Source organism: Embiotoca jacksoni, unplaced genomic scaffold (genome assembly GCF_022577435.1).
Source record: "Embiotoca jacksoni isolate LCO1_2020_lvr unplaced genomic scaffold, fEmbJac1.0.p SCAF_26, whole genome shotgun sequence".
Classification (NCBI taxonomy): Eukaryota; Metazoa; Chordata; class Actinopteri; family Embiotocidae; genus Embiotoca; species Embiotoca jacksoni.
Genome location: NW_027185377.1, coordinates 2,203,487 through 2,223,486, shown reverse-complemented (window position 1 = coordinate 2,223,486; position 20,000 = coordinate 2,203,487). Strand labels below are relative to the sequence as shown.

At 42.8% G+C, this 20,000-nt stretch overlaps 1 protein-coding gene across 9 annotated transcripts in view; it reads left to right on the top strand.

The window, feature by feature from the left end:
- LOC138204670 (rho GTPase-activating protein 44-like) overlaps window positions 1-20,000 on the top strand; it is a 70,439-nt gene that overhangs the window by 22,805 nt on the left and 27,634 nt on the right. For 7 of the 9 annotated variants that reach the window (XM_069160072.1, XM_069160070.1, XM_069160075.1 and 4 more), the window contains exons 2-6: window positions 17,326-17,365; window positions 17,881-18,000; window positions 18,122-18,198; window positions 18,668-18,779; window positions 19,056-19,132. In XM_069160072.1, coding sequence (XP_069016173.1) covers window positions 17,326-17,365; window positions 17,881-18,000; window positions 18,122-18,198; window positions 18,668-18,779; window positions 19,056-19,132 — 426 coding nt within the window. Of the gene's footprint in view, window positions 1-13,762; window positions 13,840-17,325; window positions 17,366-17,880; window positions 18,001-18,121; window positions 18,199-18,667; window positions 18,780-19,055; window positions 19,133-20,000 lie in introns of those variants that run through there. The other 2 variants (XM_069160077.1, XM_069160076.1) reach the window with 1 other exon arrangement.

Below are 20,000 nucleotides of genomic sequence, written 5' to 3'. Positions count from 1 at the left end.
GGGGAGCTGCAACTTCTGGGTTCTGGTCCACAAAAATTCACATGAATGCAAATTACCCCCAAAAAATGAAATAATGTAATAATTTGCAAGAGAGGAATTGCATATTTGAAAAAAAAAAAATCTGTATCTATAAATAGCTATGTAACTTACAATATATATGGTTAATATTTAAGTAATAGAAGCATAATGTGGTGCTCAGATGAAGCATGTCATGTTTTAACAATATTAATGTGATTATTATCAATAATAAACTCCAAGACATTTTTGTCACAGTATCTATATAGACCTTTATAGATTTGCTACTTTTTTTTTCCCTCCCCCAGCTCGTCCAAATATGGTCACTTCCTGCTACCAAACCGCTCCGAACTAGCAAAGATGGCGACGGGCAAAATCCGATGTCGAGGCCTCATAACGGCCGTTCACAAACCGACGGGTGACGTCGCTGCTGGTTGCCGCTCGGTCGAAATGCTTCCAAGCTTTTTAATTCTTTTTTAGTAAAAAAAAAAAAAAAAAAAAAAATGTCATGTGAATGTTAAAGTTTAACAAATGTAAGAAACCATCTTCTTCTTCTTCTTTTTTTTTTTGGTGATTTAGAGTCACAAAGTTCAGTCGCCCCGAGACAACGACGTGAGAGAAAAGTTCCACCTGCTGGTTCGTGTTCGGTTTTGAGCATCAAACTAAATCTAATACACACACACACACACACACACACACACACACACACACACACACACACACACACACACACACACACACACACACACACACACACACACACTTTCAGTTATCGTATACTACATCTTCTCTGTTATCTCCATCAGCAGGATGTGAAACCACATTCCTCCTGCAGGTATGTCACCTGGCTGTCACCTCACACGGTGCGTCGCTCTCACCCGTCAACCCTGTTGTCACTTTCCTGATTTACAGGCCGTGAACAGACACCCCCCCCCCCCCGCCCCCCCACAGCTCCCCGCCGTGAACCGACTCAGTTCAGTTATTGCTCTGAGATCATGTCTCCGCCGCTCCTGTTACAGTTAATGGGAAGCGATTAACCTCCTCGTATGATAATTGCTGCCGCAGATCATCTTTTACAGGACTGATGAAGAAACCTGCGGACTTAATATCTCAATTACTCCCGTGTTTACTTGTATTATTCGACATATGAAGATGAGGAGGGTGCACGAAGACACCTGGCAGATACGAAGCGAATACCACAAAGTAAACACGCATTAACTAAGAAGCACCGCAGTGCAAGTACTTGTTTAAAGTACTGCGCTCAGCATGTTCGCCTGCACACTGGAAGCTTTGTTGGTGTTGTAGCACCTGTCGGGGCGGGACGACTCACCCTGTTGGTCCGTAGAGAGTTGAGATCCGGCTTTAACCTCAACTGGAAGGTATTCAGGTGCGTTTGCATTTAGTTCGGAAGTCGCAGGTGGGAATGACGTCAAACTCCAGCGGTCGGAAAAGCCTTGTTAGCCACTGTTAGCTTGGTAGTTGATAACAATGCTTAACGCCGGGGGTTGAAGTATATTTCACACATTTCAGCTTTTTAAAAACATTTTTATTTATTTTTTATTCTGTCTGAAAATAAAGAGGAAAGACGCTGCCAACACAATCCGCACTGTGTCATTGTAACTTAGGGAGGAGGGGCAGGGTGGAGCTCCGCCCCTCGTTAAACACACAGAGATCAGAGGACAGAAACACAGCTCTCACACTGAGCTGGACAGAAACGGCTTCTCGTAAAATTAGGTGAATAACATAAATACGATATTTTGGGCTGGACAGTATGACTACACCGTTTATACACGGGAGGCGTCGGAGGTGAAACACCTCGACGTGAACTCAAACGTCCAGACTTTCCTGTTCAAATGAAACAGAATCAAAACATCAGTGTGGGTGTGACTTTAGGTTGAAATGAAAATAGCAAATCTTTTGTTAGCTCCAGCAGCAGTGTGTTGGACTGCCTGGGTGTGACCACGGTGTGTGCTGTAAGCTCCTGACAGAGATCCACTTCTTTGTGTGAGAGAAGAGGATTTCCTAAGGCGGCCATTAGCCAGATTCACACACGAGGACACATATTTCATATTTCAAACGTATTTCACTCACAGGGAGTGTGTCAGAAGTTTATCCTTATTTTTTTAATCTGTCGTGTCGTAGCTTCAGATCTATTTTCTGTTCGCTTCTTCGCCGTCATTCACGGAGGAAGAGAGGAAGAAAATGTAGGTTACAGCGAGATCAATCAATTCCTTCTTGACTTAATATTTTTTTAAAGTGGGTGTTGATTTCACGTCCACTTTTTTTCATAATCTCATTGTTCATATCGTGAAGATAACCGAGCTGAATTTCGTTTCATTTCCAAAGAACTATTTGCATCATATTAATGCAGCCTGGTACAACATCTGCAGGAACGTCTGCAACCAGAAGAGTGAAGGCAGATTAATGTTCAGGCGTCCACAAACGTTTGACCACGAAACACACTGAGCGTACCGACAGGAGCTAAGTAGCAACGAGCCCGATGAAACACCAATAAATCTCAATAAATTCTTCTCATAATCATAAATCCCTTTTTAACAGTCTGTTGACAGTCAAATATGTAAAACCACACGAGTCCGATGAGGAAAGGAAACAGACGAGTGAATGTGGTTCACCGCAGATTTAAAAATAAACAATTCGAGCTGCAGTTGTTCTTCGTAACGAGGACGAACACCGTTTCGTCATAACTCGCAGACGTGAAGTTCCCTCTGGAGCGTTTACTGTCACAAGACGCTGTTTCTCAGAGCGGTTTGTGATGCGTGTGTTTGTCCTGCAGCCTCACAGATCTCATGACTTCTGGGTTTGTTTCACGATAAATAAGACTTGTTGTTTTTATTTGGTGCAGTGAAGAGATTTTTTTGTTTTGTTTGAGGATGATGCGATTTCCATAAATAGAAAGCTGGAAGTTGACTTTAGATCCTGTTCATGATACTTCCTGGCTGAGATTGTCCTCTTAACACTTAAATAAACATGAATGAAGTGTTGCAGTGCAACAACTTCACTCAGTGACCTTTCTGTTTTATATGTGATAATAAGTCACAGATCACCTGTTAGATAAATTGTTAGTGATATCAGCTCTTGACAGGAAGTCTTTAATTATTAAATATGTTGTTTGCAACGTCCTGCTTGCAGTAAATAAATCAACTTCTCAGGTTTAATAGTTTTGGCAGAAAACAACCTGGTTATATTTATTGAAAGTGAATTCTGTCGGGTGAGAATAAGTTCTTTCTTCGTCGGCACACTCGGTTGAGTTCGGGCGGCTCCGGTTCGGTGACGGTCACCGGATCGGGCTGCGTTTTGTGGATTTGGGCCACTTCGGGCAGAGAATTGATCAAACCGAGTTGCGGTCAGACTGACTGTGGACAACATGTGGTGACATGAGTTTGGGCAAAATACAGACCGGGTTCAGTGTCAGGCCCGGGACTCGGGCCAGCGTAATTCGGGCCAATCCTGGGGTGCCACTCGAACCGTAATTTGGGCCAAGTTATTTGCTCTGGCCTGTTGGATTGAAGCTGTTATGGAGCCAAACTGTTTCAGCTACCTGGGTTACTGTAAAAGACCTTGTTGCCACGGTTACACTAGCAGTAAGTTAAGTTAGGGGCCGATGGTGGTCGTCATTTTAAAAATGAAAATAAAAACAAATCTACAGAAATAAAACCAAGAAGTAAAAAAAAAACCAAAAAAACAGGGGAGTCGTTATTATAACTTTTAATAACTTGTTTTTTGTTTGAATGTCAGTTGTTTCGGCTCCTCGCGGTCACAGATGTTGTCGGTAACCTTGTCGACGATCCGTTTGTACTTCACGTCGGTCCGACTCTCCGTCCGAGCCTCAAAACAGCTGTCGGACTAATTAATTTCAATCTGACGGCGAAATGTGACATCGGTGCTGCAGTCATGTCTGGATTCACGCCTGCTGTCTCCTCCCGCTTCCGGGAGTCTCACATGTTTGTGTGTGTTTGTGTGTGTGTGTGTGTGTGTGAGTGTGTGTGTGTGTGTGTGTGTGTGTGTGTGAGTGACGCTTCATTATTCATGTGTACTGCGTCTGCGTGTGAACATCGTCACATCAGATGCACTGACGTCACCTCGGTGTCCTGACTCCGACCTTTCAGATCATTTGTATTTGGGAACATTTGAGGCTCCACCTGTTTCTTCTCTTCTTTTTTTTTTCAGATTCAACTACTAAAGATTTAGGGTGTAAAAACAGACTAACTCCGGGCAGATGAAAGGTGATTGAAAGGTTTCGACGGCGTCTCTTGATCAACATGGTTCAGGTGTTTTTGTGACGGCTGCTACGTGAACATTTATTTCACCGCGGGCCTGAAACTCGTGTTTCCTCCTCTGAGATCCCGACCGTCGACTGTGATGAAGGTGCTCGTCTGTCTCTTGATGCTGAGATCACTTTTTGCTCTCTGAATACAGCTGATCCAGTTTTGTTTACCTCGAAATAACAACTTGAAAATCATTTTGATGATAAACCGGGACAGCTGCACCTCTTTTGTGTCATACCTCGAAGCGTCGACGCCGAAACGCTCCGAATAGTTTCCCGACCGGTTTTCAGTTGTTTTCTTTTTGACACGTAACCGTATAAAAAGTATGTCGGTTGTGCGTTTCTACGGTGATCCTGAGAGCCGTCGCTGTCTGGTTTGCCGCGAAGCGAGTAATTAAAATTCACGGCCCACCGCTCAACACGTTACATCTGATTTCAGATCTCCGACAGTCGCGTTGTGAACTCCTGAGTTTGGATCCTTTGACATGTTCTGTTTGCCAGAAGCCATTTGCGAACGTACGCGATGATTTTCACTCGTAAAAAATATCGGACGGATGTTCAGAGTCGTGCGACGCTTCTTGCGCGGCTGATGGAGCGTCTGCGTGTGGATCAGAGGGAGGAAGTGATGTCGCGCCGTAAATCGCAGCTGCCTGAAACTCGGACTGAGACACGTTGCGGTTTGTCGGTCCCGGATCGAAGCTCGCCGCCCGACCGGACCTTCAGAGGTGAGATCTCCTCCAGATGTGACGATGTGACGGAACGAAGGCCGAAGGCTCTCGATTGTGAGCGAGGTCGACGGTCTCCACGGCGACGGCCCGTAACCTCGCTCTCTTCCGAGACAGAAAGTCTGGAGACGTGAGAGACGAGGGAGGGAAGCTCGGAGACGGAGGAGAAAGACGAGACTCCCACACGTCATCGTTATTGAACGCCGTCAACAAAACACTCGTTTTGGAAGTGAAGACGCCGAGTCAGCTTGACAATGCTGTCACGACTTCCCGGGCCCGTCTCCGCGTTGTCTCGTCCCGCCTGTCACCTGCTTGAGTTATTTCGGGGCTCCGTCGTTTGCCAACAGGAATATAAAAAGGCGTTGTTTTTTTGTGTGTGTGTGTTTTTTGCGAGGAATTTCTCACCCGCGGTGCGTTTTTCTAAGTTCAGGGAAGGTTTCTGTGTTTGTCTTCTCTCGCTCTCCTCCCTGCTCGTCTTCTCACAGTTATTACTCATCCTCTGTGAGTATGATGAGAACTTGGCAGCAGCATTAGAAGTCCTCCCAGCTCCGTCGACGCTCCTGCAGAGCCCCGGCTGCCAGAGCGCCGTGCGTCTCCACGGCAACGCCGAGGGACGAGAGGCTGAGGCAGAAACGGCACGATTTTTTTTTGCGCAGATGTGAGGAAGGGAGGAGGAGAGGGGAGCTTCGAACCCCCGACGCTGGCTGCGACCCAACTCGTGTCGAGGAGGGAGGACTGGGTGGAGGCCGGATAAACAAAACATGTGTGTAAGCCGGATGAAGAACAGCCTCTTCACCAGATGTTCGGTGTTCTCTGGGAAAACCCCTCCAACGATCTGTTAACACATCTCGGCTTTTAGCAGCAGACGAGCTAATGGCTCTGCAGGGTTTCAACTGTGCAGATATAAAACGACTCAATCTTTGAGGCGGAGACTTGTTGTGTCAAGAAACAGAAACTGAGATTTATCCTGAAGACACACTCAGTTTGTATGAGGTTGTTGCATTTCTATGGAGCTTCCTGGTTCTGTCCACAGACTATAAATTGAAGTGTTCGTAGCTTCCAGGTCTGAAAAATTTTAACTGTTTTAAGCTGCAATACCACCGGATGCCACTAGAGGTCGGCCCCAAAAAGCCTCTGACTCACGTAGACTCACATTCAAATCAAAGTAAATTATTTTCCACAAGTTATCAGGGTTTTTCTAGGTAAAGTTAGTCCTTATTAGTTTTCTGCAGGTCCATCTGAAAATAATCCGTCATTATTTAGAAAACAAGCTTAAAAAAGACATCTTTTTTGGGGGCGTGTCTGTTTGATTGACAGGTCTGTGGTGCAGTCAGGTTACAGCTATCGGTGGGCGGGACAGGTTCAGCGCTGGCTCCCCCCCCACACCAGCTCGTCCAAATATGGTCATTTCCTGCTCCAAACCGCTCCGAACAAGCAAAGAGGGCGCTGGACAAAATCCGAACTTCGTCTTCCAACGCGTCTCCGTGTCTCCGGTGTCAAGAAGCACCATCGGTCCGGTTCAGGGCAGCTGTGTCAGGACATGAGAGGGAAGCCACGGGGTCGGATCGCATGTCGACTCGAGGAAGGCTCGTCTGTCTCAGTGTGTGTGTGTGTGTGTGTGTGTGTGTGTGTGTGTGTGTGTGTGTGTGTGTGTGTGTGTGTTCGGGGGGGTGACGGCGGCCTCACATGAGCATCATGTTCATGTGTGTGTGTTCGCGTGTCGACTGTGTTAAAGGTGTTCAAATCTTTTATAGTCATTATTTAATTCACTCAATCAGTAATTTTATTGTATTAAATGTCTGTATTGTTGTATTTCTTCTCATTGATTTAATTTGGCATCTCTTATTTAGTAGTATTGTTATTTTATGGGTTTCATTATTAATTTTCCTCTATTTTTCTATTTCTTGTGTGCTTTGGCCTCAAATTATTTTAATTTTTATATTCAAATTGACTCATTATCATCTTTTGAACGTTCTAGCTGGTACAAAAGGTGCTTCACAAATGAACTTTGCTTCATTTACTGATATCTGTGATTAATGGATCACATCTTATTGACTCCAATGGAGCTAAAATGCTAAATTAATCAGTTAATCAACAGAACATTTATTGAAAATTATAAAACGCCAGACTTTTTTTCCTTTTCCAGTTTCTGTTTTATATCCGAGAACTCTCCATCACCGTTCTCACAATGTGTTGAATATATTTTTAGCTGTACTGAAATATTGATGCCATCATAGCATGAAACATTAAAGTGTCAGTCTGCGCCGTGCGGCTGCTTGAGCGGTTCACAGTGTGTAAAAAATAACATTTAAATCGGATCCCGGTTATAAAGACCTTTAAATCTGAGGGAGGATGGGGGAATGAAAATTACATTTTTCAGGTTAGAAATAGTTTCAATTGTCCTGAAAATGAAGCAACAATTGAAAATAATCACTAATTAAACAGCAGAGCAAAGTTGTTTCTGTGGGATTAATTGAAATATATAAAAAATGCAGGACGTAAGAAAATAAGGATGTATGTCTGTATGTAATATTTAATGCAAAAACATGTATTATTACGTCACTATGAGTATATTGAATTGTTCAGTAGAGTCACCTTCACTTCTGACTGTTCACTCAGCCTACTGATGATTTTACAAGGTTTATTAATCCCTCTTCTATACTATCAAAAGCTTTTTCCTCCTCTGAAACCAACTCGAACCTGGACGTGTAAACTCGTCTCTTCGTGTCACAGAGTCTCCAAACATCACAAGAAACGTCCTGCGCTATTTTACAGCCTCGTTTCGGTCCCAGGAGGTGAAAACAGAGAATCTCTGGAGGCTCTGAAGAAGCGCTTGACCTCCTGCGGGTCGATTTTTTTTAATGTTTTTTTTTTTTTTTCCAGGCTTTGCTCTGTTTTGTTGCCTTGTCAATCGTCGGTGCCAACGGGGCCGAGGTACTCCGGGTGAATCTGGAATGAGTCAGGCCGTTTCATTGTGTTCAGCTGGGAACGAGCTGGAGGGGATTTAGAGCTCCTTGAGAAAAATAGAGCGAACTCTCCGGAGAGAGAGCCGGACCTGGACGCTCCCAACTTCTGGCTGTGAGCGGCATGTCGATGCGTTGTGCTGTTTGGAGCAGCTTTATCCCCTCGGTGGTGTGTTGTTATCTCGTGCTGTGTTGTGTGCTGATTACTATGCAACGCTGCACTGACGTGAAGGTGGTCTGTTGTTCAGCAACACAAGGCTGAATATTGTCAAGTGTACAATGTGTTGTCTGGATCCTAAAACAGCAAAAATTGAAGATTTATTTCAGACTTATTTAGATTTTATTTAATTTTTTTAGACTGAGGTCATAATTACAGGCTAAATGATGTTGAAAATAGTTTAAATACGTCTTCAAAGTTTTTGCAGCATTAAAGCAATATTAACCACCAATGTTATATGTAGAAATTCACTCTCATTTGTGTTTTTTTTGTGTGCATTATGATCTTATTTTATTTCAATGAACAGATTAATTCATTACGATCATAATTGTACCAAAACAAGTAACCACAATGTAATAAAATCTGGATAAATTGTTTATTATTGATTCTTCAGACTGAGATTTTTACAGGCAGAAATATGTATCCCAAGAAACTGAATTTGCATGAATTACTCAGCTTTAAATAGTTGCATTAAAAATGAATTTGTAGGATATAACTTGAATAATTGCGCTGAGAAACTGAATCTGAAGTCCATTTAAAATTGAATTTGTTAGTTTGAAACTGCAATGAGTGGGAACGATTCTCTGTGATAATAAACTATAATCACAGTAGACTTTATATAAAAGTGGACGTAGCTTCCAGATCTGACAAGTGAGGCCGCTGTGAAAGTGTCTTAAAGTGCAATACCACCGAAGGCCACTAGGGGGCTGGCCAATAAAAACCTCTGACTCCACAGACGACTATTCGACTTCTCTCATGAAATACGAAGTTAACAGATGTTTTCCTTGAGTTCTTGTGGTGTCGTTCACTAAAGTAACTTCTTTTTGGTTTTCTGGCGGTCCATCTGGAAATAATCTCGTCATTAATTAGATATTAGGCCTCAAGACTCATATATTTACTGTATAAAAAGCCAGGCTAAAGAATTATGGCTACTAACACAAACAAGAGCTTCAGGCCTGGCTGGCGAGGCTGAGAGTCTCTGATTGGTTGATGATACACATTGAAGCAGATTTTACGCATTTTTTTAATGTTTCGAACATTTAACAAGCACCAGGACATTAAGAAAAGTCATGAAAAAGCGAACTCTTCTTCTTGGTTCTTCTGCCAACACGTCTGCAGTTTGTTTGTTTTCCTCTTGTAGTTCTTTCTCTGTTTATTGAAAGCTGGATCTCCGTTCAGACCAGCTGACAGTCGAAGGACGGCGCTCAGCGTGCTTCATTTTTAAGAGGACTGAAACATCTGTCCGCGTGTTTTATATTCAGTGTGGATCAAATAAGCTGAAAATAGAGACAGCTATAAATATAACGTGGTTTATTTATTTTCCTTTCATCTGCAACGAGAGACGAGTTTATTCATCCTCACGTGTGTATTTTATTCACTGATTTGCATTTTCCTGAGATTTCACTTCACTTGTTTGAAGGCTTCATGATGGTTTCTGATCCCCCCACAACCCCCCTCCCCCCTCCACCCGCTCCACGGCCGCCACAGAGAGTCGGGCGGATGACCTTGAAGCCTGAAGAACGTGTGTGTGTGTGTGTGTGTGTGTGTGTGTGTGTGTGTGTGTGTGTGTGTGTGTGTGATACAGATCTCATCTCGGGTGGTTCGGCGTCGCTCCTCGGCCTCCCGCTGGAGGAACGACTCGTTCGTCTTCGCGCGCCTTCTCCGCTTCCCGCGTTTTCATCCATCCACTTCGCTTCCGTCGCCGCGACTTCCCGCTGCCATGGCAACCCCTCAAACCCAACACCCCCCATCCTTAGTTCAGCGTCAAGAGAGAAGCATGCTGGGTAATCTGACATCACCTGGAACATTTCTCCTGGGGGACGTTTCTGTCCTTGAACCGCTTTTTTTTCTTTTTCGTTCTCCCTCATCGCACCGATTCTTTCGCCGTAAGGTCGACTGAAATAAATATTCAGGATGTAAAACATTTTTTTTTTTTAAACAGACGCCAACATTTATTTGCATAATGCCCATCAGAGAGCATCTCTTCAGTCTGCACGTACCTGTTCACCATGAATACGATGTGATTGTGGGTCTCAGCGGCGAGCTGGTTTCATCCATTCAGAGAGAACACGTCAAGTGACGAGCTGCCTGGAGGTGAACAGGCAGGAACACAACGGCTGCACATTATCGCTGCGTGTCGACACCGAGAGAAGCCATGTCGTGAAAAGAAAAAACACAAAACCTCCTCTGGAAGCAATTTATCAGAGGAAATAAGCAGGAAACAGAGATTATGTCGCCATTTCTGCTGTTTTATGATGTTTTTATCGTTCTAAATGGCTCTTGTTCGATTCCATTTTCACATTATTCACGCAGTTAGAGTAGAAATTAATTCTAATTAAAGCTGAGACATACATACGGTGCAGTGAAGTGAGGAAAACCGTCATCACAATGGAAAGACTGCACTTATATCTTGATGGAGGTGATACATGTAAATACAAGCATGATTTGGAGGTGACACTTTCTTAGTTCACTGTTTCAGAGGAACATTTTTACTACATTTATCTGACTGAAATAGTCACAAAAAGCTTTTACATGTTTTACATACAATGTTGGGCATTTATGATAAATTAAAGTTTCCACCTTTCTATGAAATAGTTAAAAGTGAAATATTAATAAATGTATAATAATGATCCAATAATATAATGATGGCACTTCATTTTTTATATACAGTCTGTGTGTCTTTACATATTCAATATTAAATATTCATGTTCTTTCACAGTTATAAAAAAATATATCTACGTGGGATTTAATCCCTTTTGCTCCCGTTGTATAAAGGTTCTTTTAGTCTATATAAATGTAGACAAAATATTAGAAATTGCACTAATACGGCAATAATTAACAAAATATAAGGCAGAATTATCACCTTTCTGAAAATGTATAGACATCATATAGAGGCAGAATTTATTTAAAAGCTCTTTTTACAGTGTAGGACAAGATATCTGGAAGGTGTCAGAAGTTTTATGACCCGAGGAAGTCGAGACAAAAAAAGAGAGTTGAGTCATTATTTCAGAGACGAGTCAAGATTCTCACCTAATGTCGCTGCGGCTTTTTTTTAGTTTATTAATTTATTTTTTTTATCTCTGACAAGGTTTTTCACTGTAAAACCCTTTTCTTTTTTTTTTTTATTTTAAAAACACATCTGTTTTCTCCTTCTGCTGCTGTATTCTTCATCACTTCCCTCCTCCTCTTCCTCTCTGTGCCGGTGGGAAATCCCAGGGTGTGACGACAGCAGAAGCATGAGGCTGCAGCAAAAAGTACCGACTGTGCCGTCGAGGCTTTGATTCGGGATGCTGTGGCGCCCTTGATGTGTCACACAATTAACAAAAAAAAAGAGCTGCAGAGCGAGAGGGGAGAAGAGCGAGTGAGTCAGGATCTGTGGCTGCCTCTCTCCTTTCGCCTCTCCTCTCTTTTCTGAGGCAGATGTGACTAAAAACATCAAATAGTTGCTGTTGTTTCATTTTCCAAAAACATGAGCCATGTGTTTTTGGAGCCTCTCCCTTCCTCAGCTGTGACCCCGCCGTCACGCTGCGTTACGAGGACCGAATCTCCCCCGAGAGGAAACGTCAGCACAACACAAACAGCTGACCTTCTCCTCTCTCTTCACGCGTTCGGATGTATTCAGAGACGTCAGCAGCGGCAATGCATGTTTGCAGGAACGGCTCGGATTGTCAATATAGAGGAAAATACAGTTATTTATGGTTTATAAAGAAGAAACATCTGCTGAAGTGTGACAGCTGTGCACATTGTTCATTGTTCAGTACAAACACAGAGAGCCGCCCTGACATTCACACATCCAGCAGCACTGCAGGTACATTATGCTGCAGCTACAGCTTTAATATACAGTTAATAATACATCCATTTGCTTCTGGGGGGAAGAGGAGAAGGCGGTGGGGGGTGGGGGGGGGGGGGGGAGCATGCGGTCAAAGCATCATCGAATCTTGCCTCCTGCTGGTAATTGAGGACATGACAGTTTGAATAATCTGTTATTATTCTCTGTCACACAGGAACATTTGTAAATATAAAACATGTCAGCTGGCATTCTATGAATTTTTATCTTCAGGGTGGAAACTCACCTTGGCAGCAGTTTGTTTTGCTTGTGTTAGGCTTTGTTATTAAGGTGTGTGTGTGTGTGTGTGTGTGTGTGTGTGTGTGTGTGTGTGTGTGTGTGTGCGCGCGTGCAATCTAAACAGCTGTCACGCCAGAAAGAAAATGAGAAATTTGCATTACGGGCCTGTTCGGATTACTTTTGTTGGCTTTGCATGAATCTGGGTGAAGCACTGGACCTTCAGGAGTGTGTTGACTAACCGCAGACCTGCTCATTATTGTGTGTGTGTGTGTGTGTGTGTGTGTGTGTGTGTGTGTGTGTGTGTGTGTGTGTGTGTGTGTGTGTGTGTGTGTGTGTGTGTTTTCATAAGGATCACCTATCCGCGAGGTTTAATTCACTGAAACAGTAAATCTCACTTGTTTTTAGAGAGGAAAAATGAATCCAGAGACTTGCAGTGATTTAGTCCACATTCGACCTCTGGAGGGAAAATCCTGGATTTGCAAACAGTGTGTCGGAAATAAATCAGGTTGAAGTTAATATACAGAGACGGAGCTGCTGACGGAAACTCTGACCGTCATATAAAGATCTCGACGTGATGAATCCACCTGTCAATCAGAAGCAGAGCTACATTGCGTTCGTCCACCACTGAAATCTGTCTGCAACCATCTGATCTATTAGTACGACATTTTGTACATTTTGTTCTCCCTTTCCCTTTAGCGACACCATGAGGTTGAAGTTGTTTTTTTTTATTATTGGTTGGACTGCTGTTCAATTTAGACGAGAATAGGCGGGAACAATTTGCCAAACATGCCAATTTCTAGACGCAAAAAAACATTTACATGCTCAGTTTACCTGTTAGATTTGTATTATTATCAAATGTTAGCATTCAAACACACTAAAATAAGATGAAAAATATTTCCTGCTAAACATAAAACACAGAGTTTTGTTTTGCTTTTTTTCTCACAATGAGCACCAACAGCTGAGAGCCCCGTGATGGAGCTGCACGCTGAGGCCTCACAGCAGAGGACGTGAACAACAACAACAAAAAAAGAGCTTTTCTTTTTTTGGTCCTCCATCTGTTTCAATTCAGATCAATAATAACACAGCCGAAGTGTGCAGAATAGAACAGCTCATGTTGTTTTCTCTTATTGCAGTGTGTGTGTGTGTGTGTGTGTGTGTGTGTGTGTGTGTGTGTGTGTGTGTGTGTGTGTGTGTGTGTGTGTGTGTGTGTGTGTGTTTGAGAGGTTGTCAGAACACAATATATTTGTGTTGTTTACAATCCAACCCGTTGATGGAGGTAAAGATATAATGGAAGGAGTCTAGTGGGTGATGAGAGAAGGAGTGAATGGACCAGATAGTCAGGTCTCATACCCCCCCCCCCTCTCCTCCTCCTCCTCCTCCTCCTCCCCCCCCCTCCCTCCGTCCCTCTCACCCTGCTGCTTCCTCTGGCTGGTTATTGTCGCCGGTCTCCAGCCTGAAAGCAGGTGCTGTCCCTGCTGTTGGTGGCGGGGGGGAAGGAGGGTTGAGATGTGGAAGAGAAAGCTGCAGTTCACCAGGACGAGAGCTTCACGCAGGAACGGCTCGATTCTGTAAGTCCACACGGGCTCGACTGCTTTTTATTGGACTGAGTTACAGTGAAATGTGTTTTTTGTGGCAGGATGCAGTCTGAAGCGACGTGTTGTGTTCAGGAAGTCTAGTGAAGGTAGATGAGATGTGTTTATTTGTGCCCTTTTTTGTTGTTGTTGTTGTTGTTGTGTGCAGTTTAGATTTTCTGGCCTGCAAAGAATTTATTTTAGTATAATTTCTGTTTTAGAAACACTTCCTGTCAATAGAGCCTTCGTAAAGGGTTGATAAGAGGTGTTTATGCACAATTACTGCTGCTTCACTGTTAAAGGAACATTATAAATCATGAATGTTATAAAGTCTTTATTAAGGTTGTTTTTTTATCATGAATAAAAACTATTGTAAAAGTAATGCTTTAAATGACATATTTGTAGTTTTAAATGAATATCTTGGGCCTTTTGCTATTAAATATTTATAAGCATAATAATTAGAATAATAATGGTTTATAAAACATATATAGTTACATGAGGACGTAAGTATTTATTCATACAACTATTTTTCCTCCTGTGGGCATCAGAAACAGATAATAAATGACAATAGAGTCAAACAGCGCAATAAAATGATGAAATAATAGATAATTTATAAAAAAAATTTAAAGTTACAGCTTATTAACCTTTTTATAAAAGCTGCCCGTGGCGTTAAAAGCAGCGAACGGCTAAAGGACAATGAACAGTGGACTCTGTGTGACCTCGTGAGCCTTCATACCTGTTGAACGAGAGGTTTTCTACCAAAAGATGTTCACGCTAATCTGTTTATCACTTCTTCTACCGAGCGCAGAACTGATAAACAGCAGAGTGACATCAGGGCCGATAAAAATCAGCAGCAGAAAGCAGGAGATAAAAGGAGTTAGCCACTGTGTGTGTTCAGAGGATATAAGGTTATATATGATAAAAGTGTCTTTTATTGCTGATCTGCACCGCTGCACTGGAGCTCAAACTGTTTCCAGGATATTCATGTATAATATTAGCTCTTTAAGATTAAACAGCTTCCTCTACTTGTGACTTATTTAGATTTTATATTTCTTCTTCAATTTCACTTCACATGAATCAACCTCTGAATCGGTCCTCGTTTCGTTGCACAGATACTTTCTGTGAAACCAGAACTCGCTCGTGTGTTTTAACTCTGAAGATGATGTTGCGACTAAAGAGACTCTTAATGCCGCGATGATTCAGAGAAAGTGAAGCCTGATGTGTAATCGATGTGGACGGCAGCAGACGCACACGGAGAGAGAAATCTCTGCTGCTGCTTCTGGGTTTTTTCTGCAGAGCTGCTTGTGTTGTATTTAAAGGTAAAACTCCAAATTTCTGCGCTCTGCTTGGCACCATTAGAGGTTTAAACAAACTGTTTTTTGGCAATCTTGTCTCGCCAATGTAGTAAATACATTGGTGCACGTTTATCTTTCTTGTTTTCCATTGGCCTGCGTCCGCGTCATGTGACTGTCTAACTTCAGCGTTACGTACTTAAGTTAAACATCTCGCGTCAGCTGGCTTACTTGCGTTCCTTAATTATTTTTTTTAAAACACATTGATTTCCACTTTTTCCCCTGAGTTTGAACATTGTTCTCCGGGGTTTGAAGACTCGCCGACATCTCAGCATGTAGAGCCGTCACAGTGAAACCAGCAAGGTTACACAGAAATACACGCGTTTCCCACATATGTTACAAAACGTTTCCCCGTGTGCACCATCATATCACAAGTTTTTTTTTGTGGACTGATGTATCGTAGCTGTTAACACATTTCCATGTGAGATTTGTTTTTGTAGAAAACCAGACAACCCAAACAAGACAAAGTATGTTGGAGTTGTGGAAGATGAATGAATGACAGCAGCATCAGATCTAAAGAAACAAGAAGAAGAACACTGATGGGAAACCGTCTTTATTAGAAAAATGCATTGTGTTTATTTTACAAAACAAAAATGCAGAGCTGTAAAGCTGCAGCTCTCGTCAGGTGATGTCGTTTAGTCATTTTTATTTCATTTTCATCTAAATTTGTGCCAGAAAAGACGTCTTTTGTAGCTCGATGTTCTGCGACCGCGTCGGATCGACATTATTGCCGTAACTTTGTGTGAAAAGCCACCGACGCTGCGGGCGTCGTCGTCCTCCCGAGAACATCTCGTACTATATCATTAACCTCTGAGTCCTCGCGGACTCACAACGCTGTAACATCCACAGTCTGATTTAGGTCGAGCTCTCAGCCTCTCGTCGCTGCTGCAGGCGGCGTTGCAGTCGATGAACGCCGCTACGAAACGTCTCGCTCTGGTCTTAAGGTCTGAATATGAGTCGATATCCACGTTGGGGACTTTTACACGGAATGGCCTGAAGGATTTAGTGAACCAATGACTCACGAAAAATGAAGTTGTAGCAAAAAAAAAAAAAAAAGTGCTGGACTGAGCGTGATCTTGTTAAAGTCATTTATCATGAGTTGAAGGATTAACCAACAAATCTCATGCAAAAGTATTGAACTATTAAAAACACATGTTCCTTAATTACCATAAGAACCACTTTCACCACTTTACTGCTTAAAAAAAAAATCTCATTATAACAACAGATGTGCATTAATCCACCGCAGAAAGTAGTCCCTCACAAACACAGCTTTTTCCTCCTCGTTTGAGTGACGTTTCATTCAAAACGACCGCGACCAGCTGTTCAAGAGTGTTTTATTTTATTTTATTTACTATTACTGTTGTTGAAATGCCATGAAATCTTATTCTTTTGTTGATCTTTTGGCCTCTTATTCAGCAATCTCATCTATTGGGCTCCATTTGTGCCAAACTTCTGGCACCGTTTTTCGCGCCCGTTGTTGTTGTTGTTGTTGTTGTCAAAGGACACATGAGCACGAATGGCTCAAATGGAACACCATATTCTTCCTGTCTAATGTTTTTTGCATATGATGGCTTCATGTCATATTAATTCACAATCTTTCTCATGTTTTTATGAAACAGAGCAACATTTTATCACATTATGTGGACGTTATTCTATGATTAAGTCATGCTTCATACAGTGAGAGGTAATCATCTTTCACTTTGCCTGTTTAATAGCCTGTATTTTATGAGCTTGTCTGTGCAACAACTTTATGAAGATGCATTTTTCAGCTAATCCAGTGAGTGTTTAGATCATTTATATAGTTTAAAAGGCAGAAAAATAAATCTGTCACACTCTTCAGTTTATCTTAAAAGGTCAAATGAACTTCTTCCTATCAAATCTCCAACTTGAATATTTTCTAATTATTGCACATCAGCCGGAGGCCTGTGCAACTGTTGGAAAATAAACATTCCTCTTGTACCATCAGCTCCAGGCAAACGCGCTATAATTTATTTCTCGCACTGAAGTTCAGCAAATGATGTAATTACATTGATAGAGGGGTTGTGTGTCCGTGCTGCCAAGTTCCCACAGAAACAGGTTTCCCTCGTCACTCTAACAGCATGTTTCCTTTTCTGTCTTCTTCTTCTTCCAGAGCTGAAAAAACAGAAGTATTAAGTGAAGACCTGCTGCAGGTGAGTGTGTTACTTGTTTGCCTCGCTCAGTGTTCAGTATACATAAAATGACTTATTTCTTTTCCAAATGGCTCTCTGAGCCGCCTTCGGGCAACATTAACGAGCGCTCAAATTAAAGCTCTCCGCGAGACAAAAGGCTGAAACGTCCCCACTGATTGATTCGGGGTGCGGCGTTGTAATTGATCTGATTAATGATGCCCTCTGTGGCGGCGACATCAGTTCCACCGAATGGGTTTGGTGATGAAATGAGAGGCGTTTAAGTACATCACGTAAATGGTGTTGTGTTGAGAATAACGCTGTTTTACGTGCCAGTATTTTTTATGGACAAACCGCTCTGACACAAAGCTGCAGAGCGGTTTTATAATTAAACTCTGTTCTAGCTCGAAGCTTTGAGAGCCTGTATGTGCATGTTTGTAACTGTTGGAGGAGTTGTCCCGAAACTGATGCAATCTGTGCAGTAAACACGAGTAGAAGCTGCAGAGTTCAGTGTGTGTGTGTGTGTGTGTGTGTTTCAGGTGGAGAAACGTCTGGAGCTGGTCAAGCAGGTTTCCCACAGCACGCACAAGAAGCTGACCGCCTGTCTGCAGGGCCAGCAGGGCGTGGACGTGGACAAGAAGTCCGTCAGGTCTCCGTCGGTGAGACGCCAAAACAATAGAAACACACACACAAAAAAAACAACCACACATTTAATTTGTTATTTAGGTTTTAGAGACACGTTCAGCTGATTTATTGATTTTTTTTTTTTTTTTTGTGCAGAAGAAACTTCCTTTAACAACACTAGCACAATGTATGGTGGAGGGGGCGGCTGTGCTCGGGGACGAGTCTCTACTAGGGTGAGCGCACGCACACGCACGCACACACACACATTGATTATATGTAGCATTGGAAACATTTTTCTTCCAACTGGCGCTGATGTGGAAAAAAATGTTTTTATGACTCAGAACAATTTTTTATTTTTTTATTATTCCCACTCTTGAAATGTGAACTACACTTTTCTCCAAACATTTAACCCTTATTTAAAAAGGAAGGTTTTATTCATACGGAGGCCCTGAGACTTCAATGCACACGTAAACAGACAAAACAGAAGCAAATGAAGAACTCAGATGTTGAAATGTGAGAAACACTGAAACTTAATGTGAATAAAACATGTGAGCTTCTTGGCTTTTTACACTCTGATTGCATAATTCAGATTTTATGTACCATTATTAGATCTGTACATGTAGATTCAACATACCAGATAAATAAATGGTCCCACCGTGCCGATCGGTGCCCTGATGGCTCTCTGATGTTTTCCCGCCGCAGGAAGATGCTGAAGCTCTGCGGCGACACGCAGGAACGACTCGCTCAGGAGCTCATCCTGTTCGAGCTCACCATCGAGAGGGACGTGGTCGAGCCGCTGTACGACCTCGCCGAGGTACGGGAACCACGCGGGGTCAAAACGCTGCTCAGTTTATGGACAAATCTTAATGTTTGATTAAAGAAAAGACAGAAAACCGTCGTCCCGGTGATCTCTGATCCGTTCTGATTATTCTATTAATTGGTCTGTAAACTAATCTCCATGAAACCGAGAACCTGGTGCCGAGTTGAGTTTTGACTCCAACAGGTGTAAAAACAACACGGACTCTGTTTCTCTTTCACACCAACGAACAACAGACTGAAGTTAAAAAACATCTTTCCTCTCAAATCTCAGGTGGAAATCCCAAACATCCAGAAACAAAGAAAACATTTAGCGAAGCTGGTCCTGGACATGGACTCTGCACGCACACGGTGAGTCTGTGCGACGTTGTTGTGTGTGTGTGTGTGTGTGTGTGTGTGTGTGTGTGTGTGTGTGTGTGTGTGTGTGTGTGTGTGTGTGTGTGTGTGTGTGTGTGTGTGAGAGAGAGAGAGAGACACTTGGCTGTGATCTGAGAAATTCCATCCCCTGTGAATGCTCTGGTCCTGAAGCTTCCCACTGAATGTCACTGGGATTTGATTCCACACCGTGAAGACGCTCTGTGTGTGTGTGTGTGTGTGTGTGTGTGTGTGTGTGTGTGTGTGTGTGTGTGTGTGTGTGTGGGTCTGGGTCTGGACTTGCCAGCACTCTTCACACTTGCTGTGTGAAAAGCTTCACGTTTTGTTCCGCTCCTCAGTCTGAGCTTTGATTCGGAGTCCTTAGTGCATCCTGCTGTTAAACTCGGTCCTAACAGCCTCCCGGGGTTCGAACACCGCAGACTACTGACAGATTCGTGCTCCCACCCGATGCTAAATAGACTGTACGAAGGCGTTTTTAAAAACAACGGGTAGCTGAAGCACATAAATTAACAATGTACCGCCTCGATGTTTGCTCATCGTGGTGCTGCGGGGAAAAGATGACTTCAGCTTAGAGCTGCCGACACAAACCTACGGTCTTCAGCATAAAGATGGAGGACTTCAAAGGAACTGCTTTGTAAGTAATAAAAGTATCTTTCAGCGTTGCTTCTTGGAGGGGAGATGAAAAGGTTCAGAGACCGTGGAGCTCAGGTGCTGCTTCATGCACGTCCCCCGCGCTGCGCTGTGATTGTGGCCAACGGGAACAGATGGTATTTGTACTGTATATTGTATTTTTACTGCAACTGAGTGCACCTCGTGTACATTAAATTAAATTAAAACATTTAAA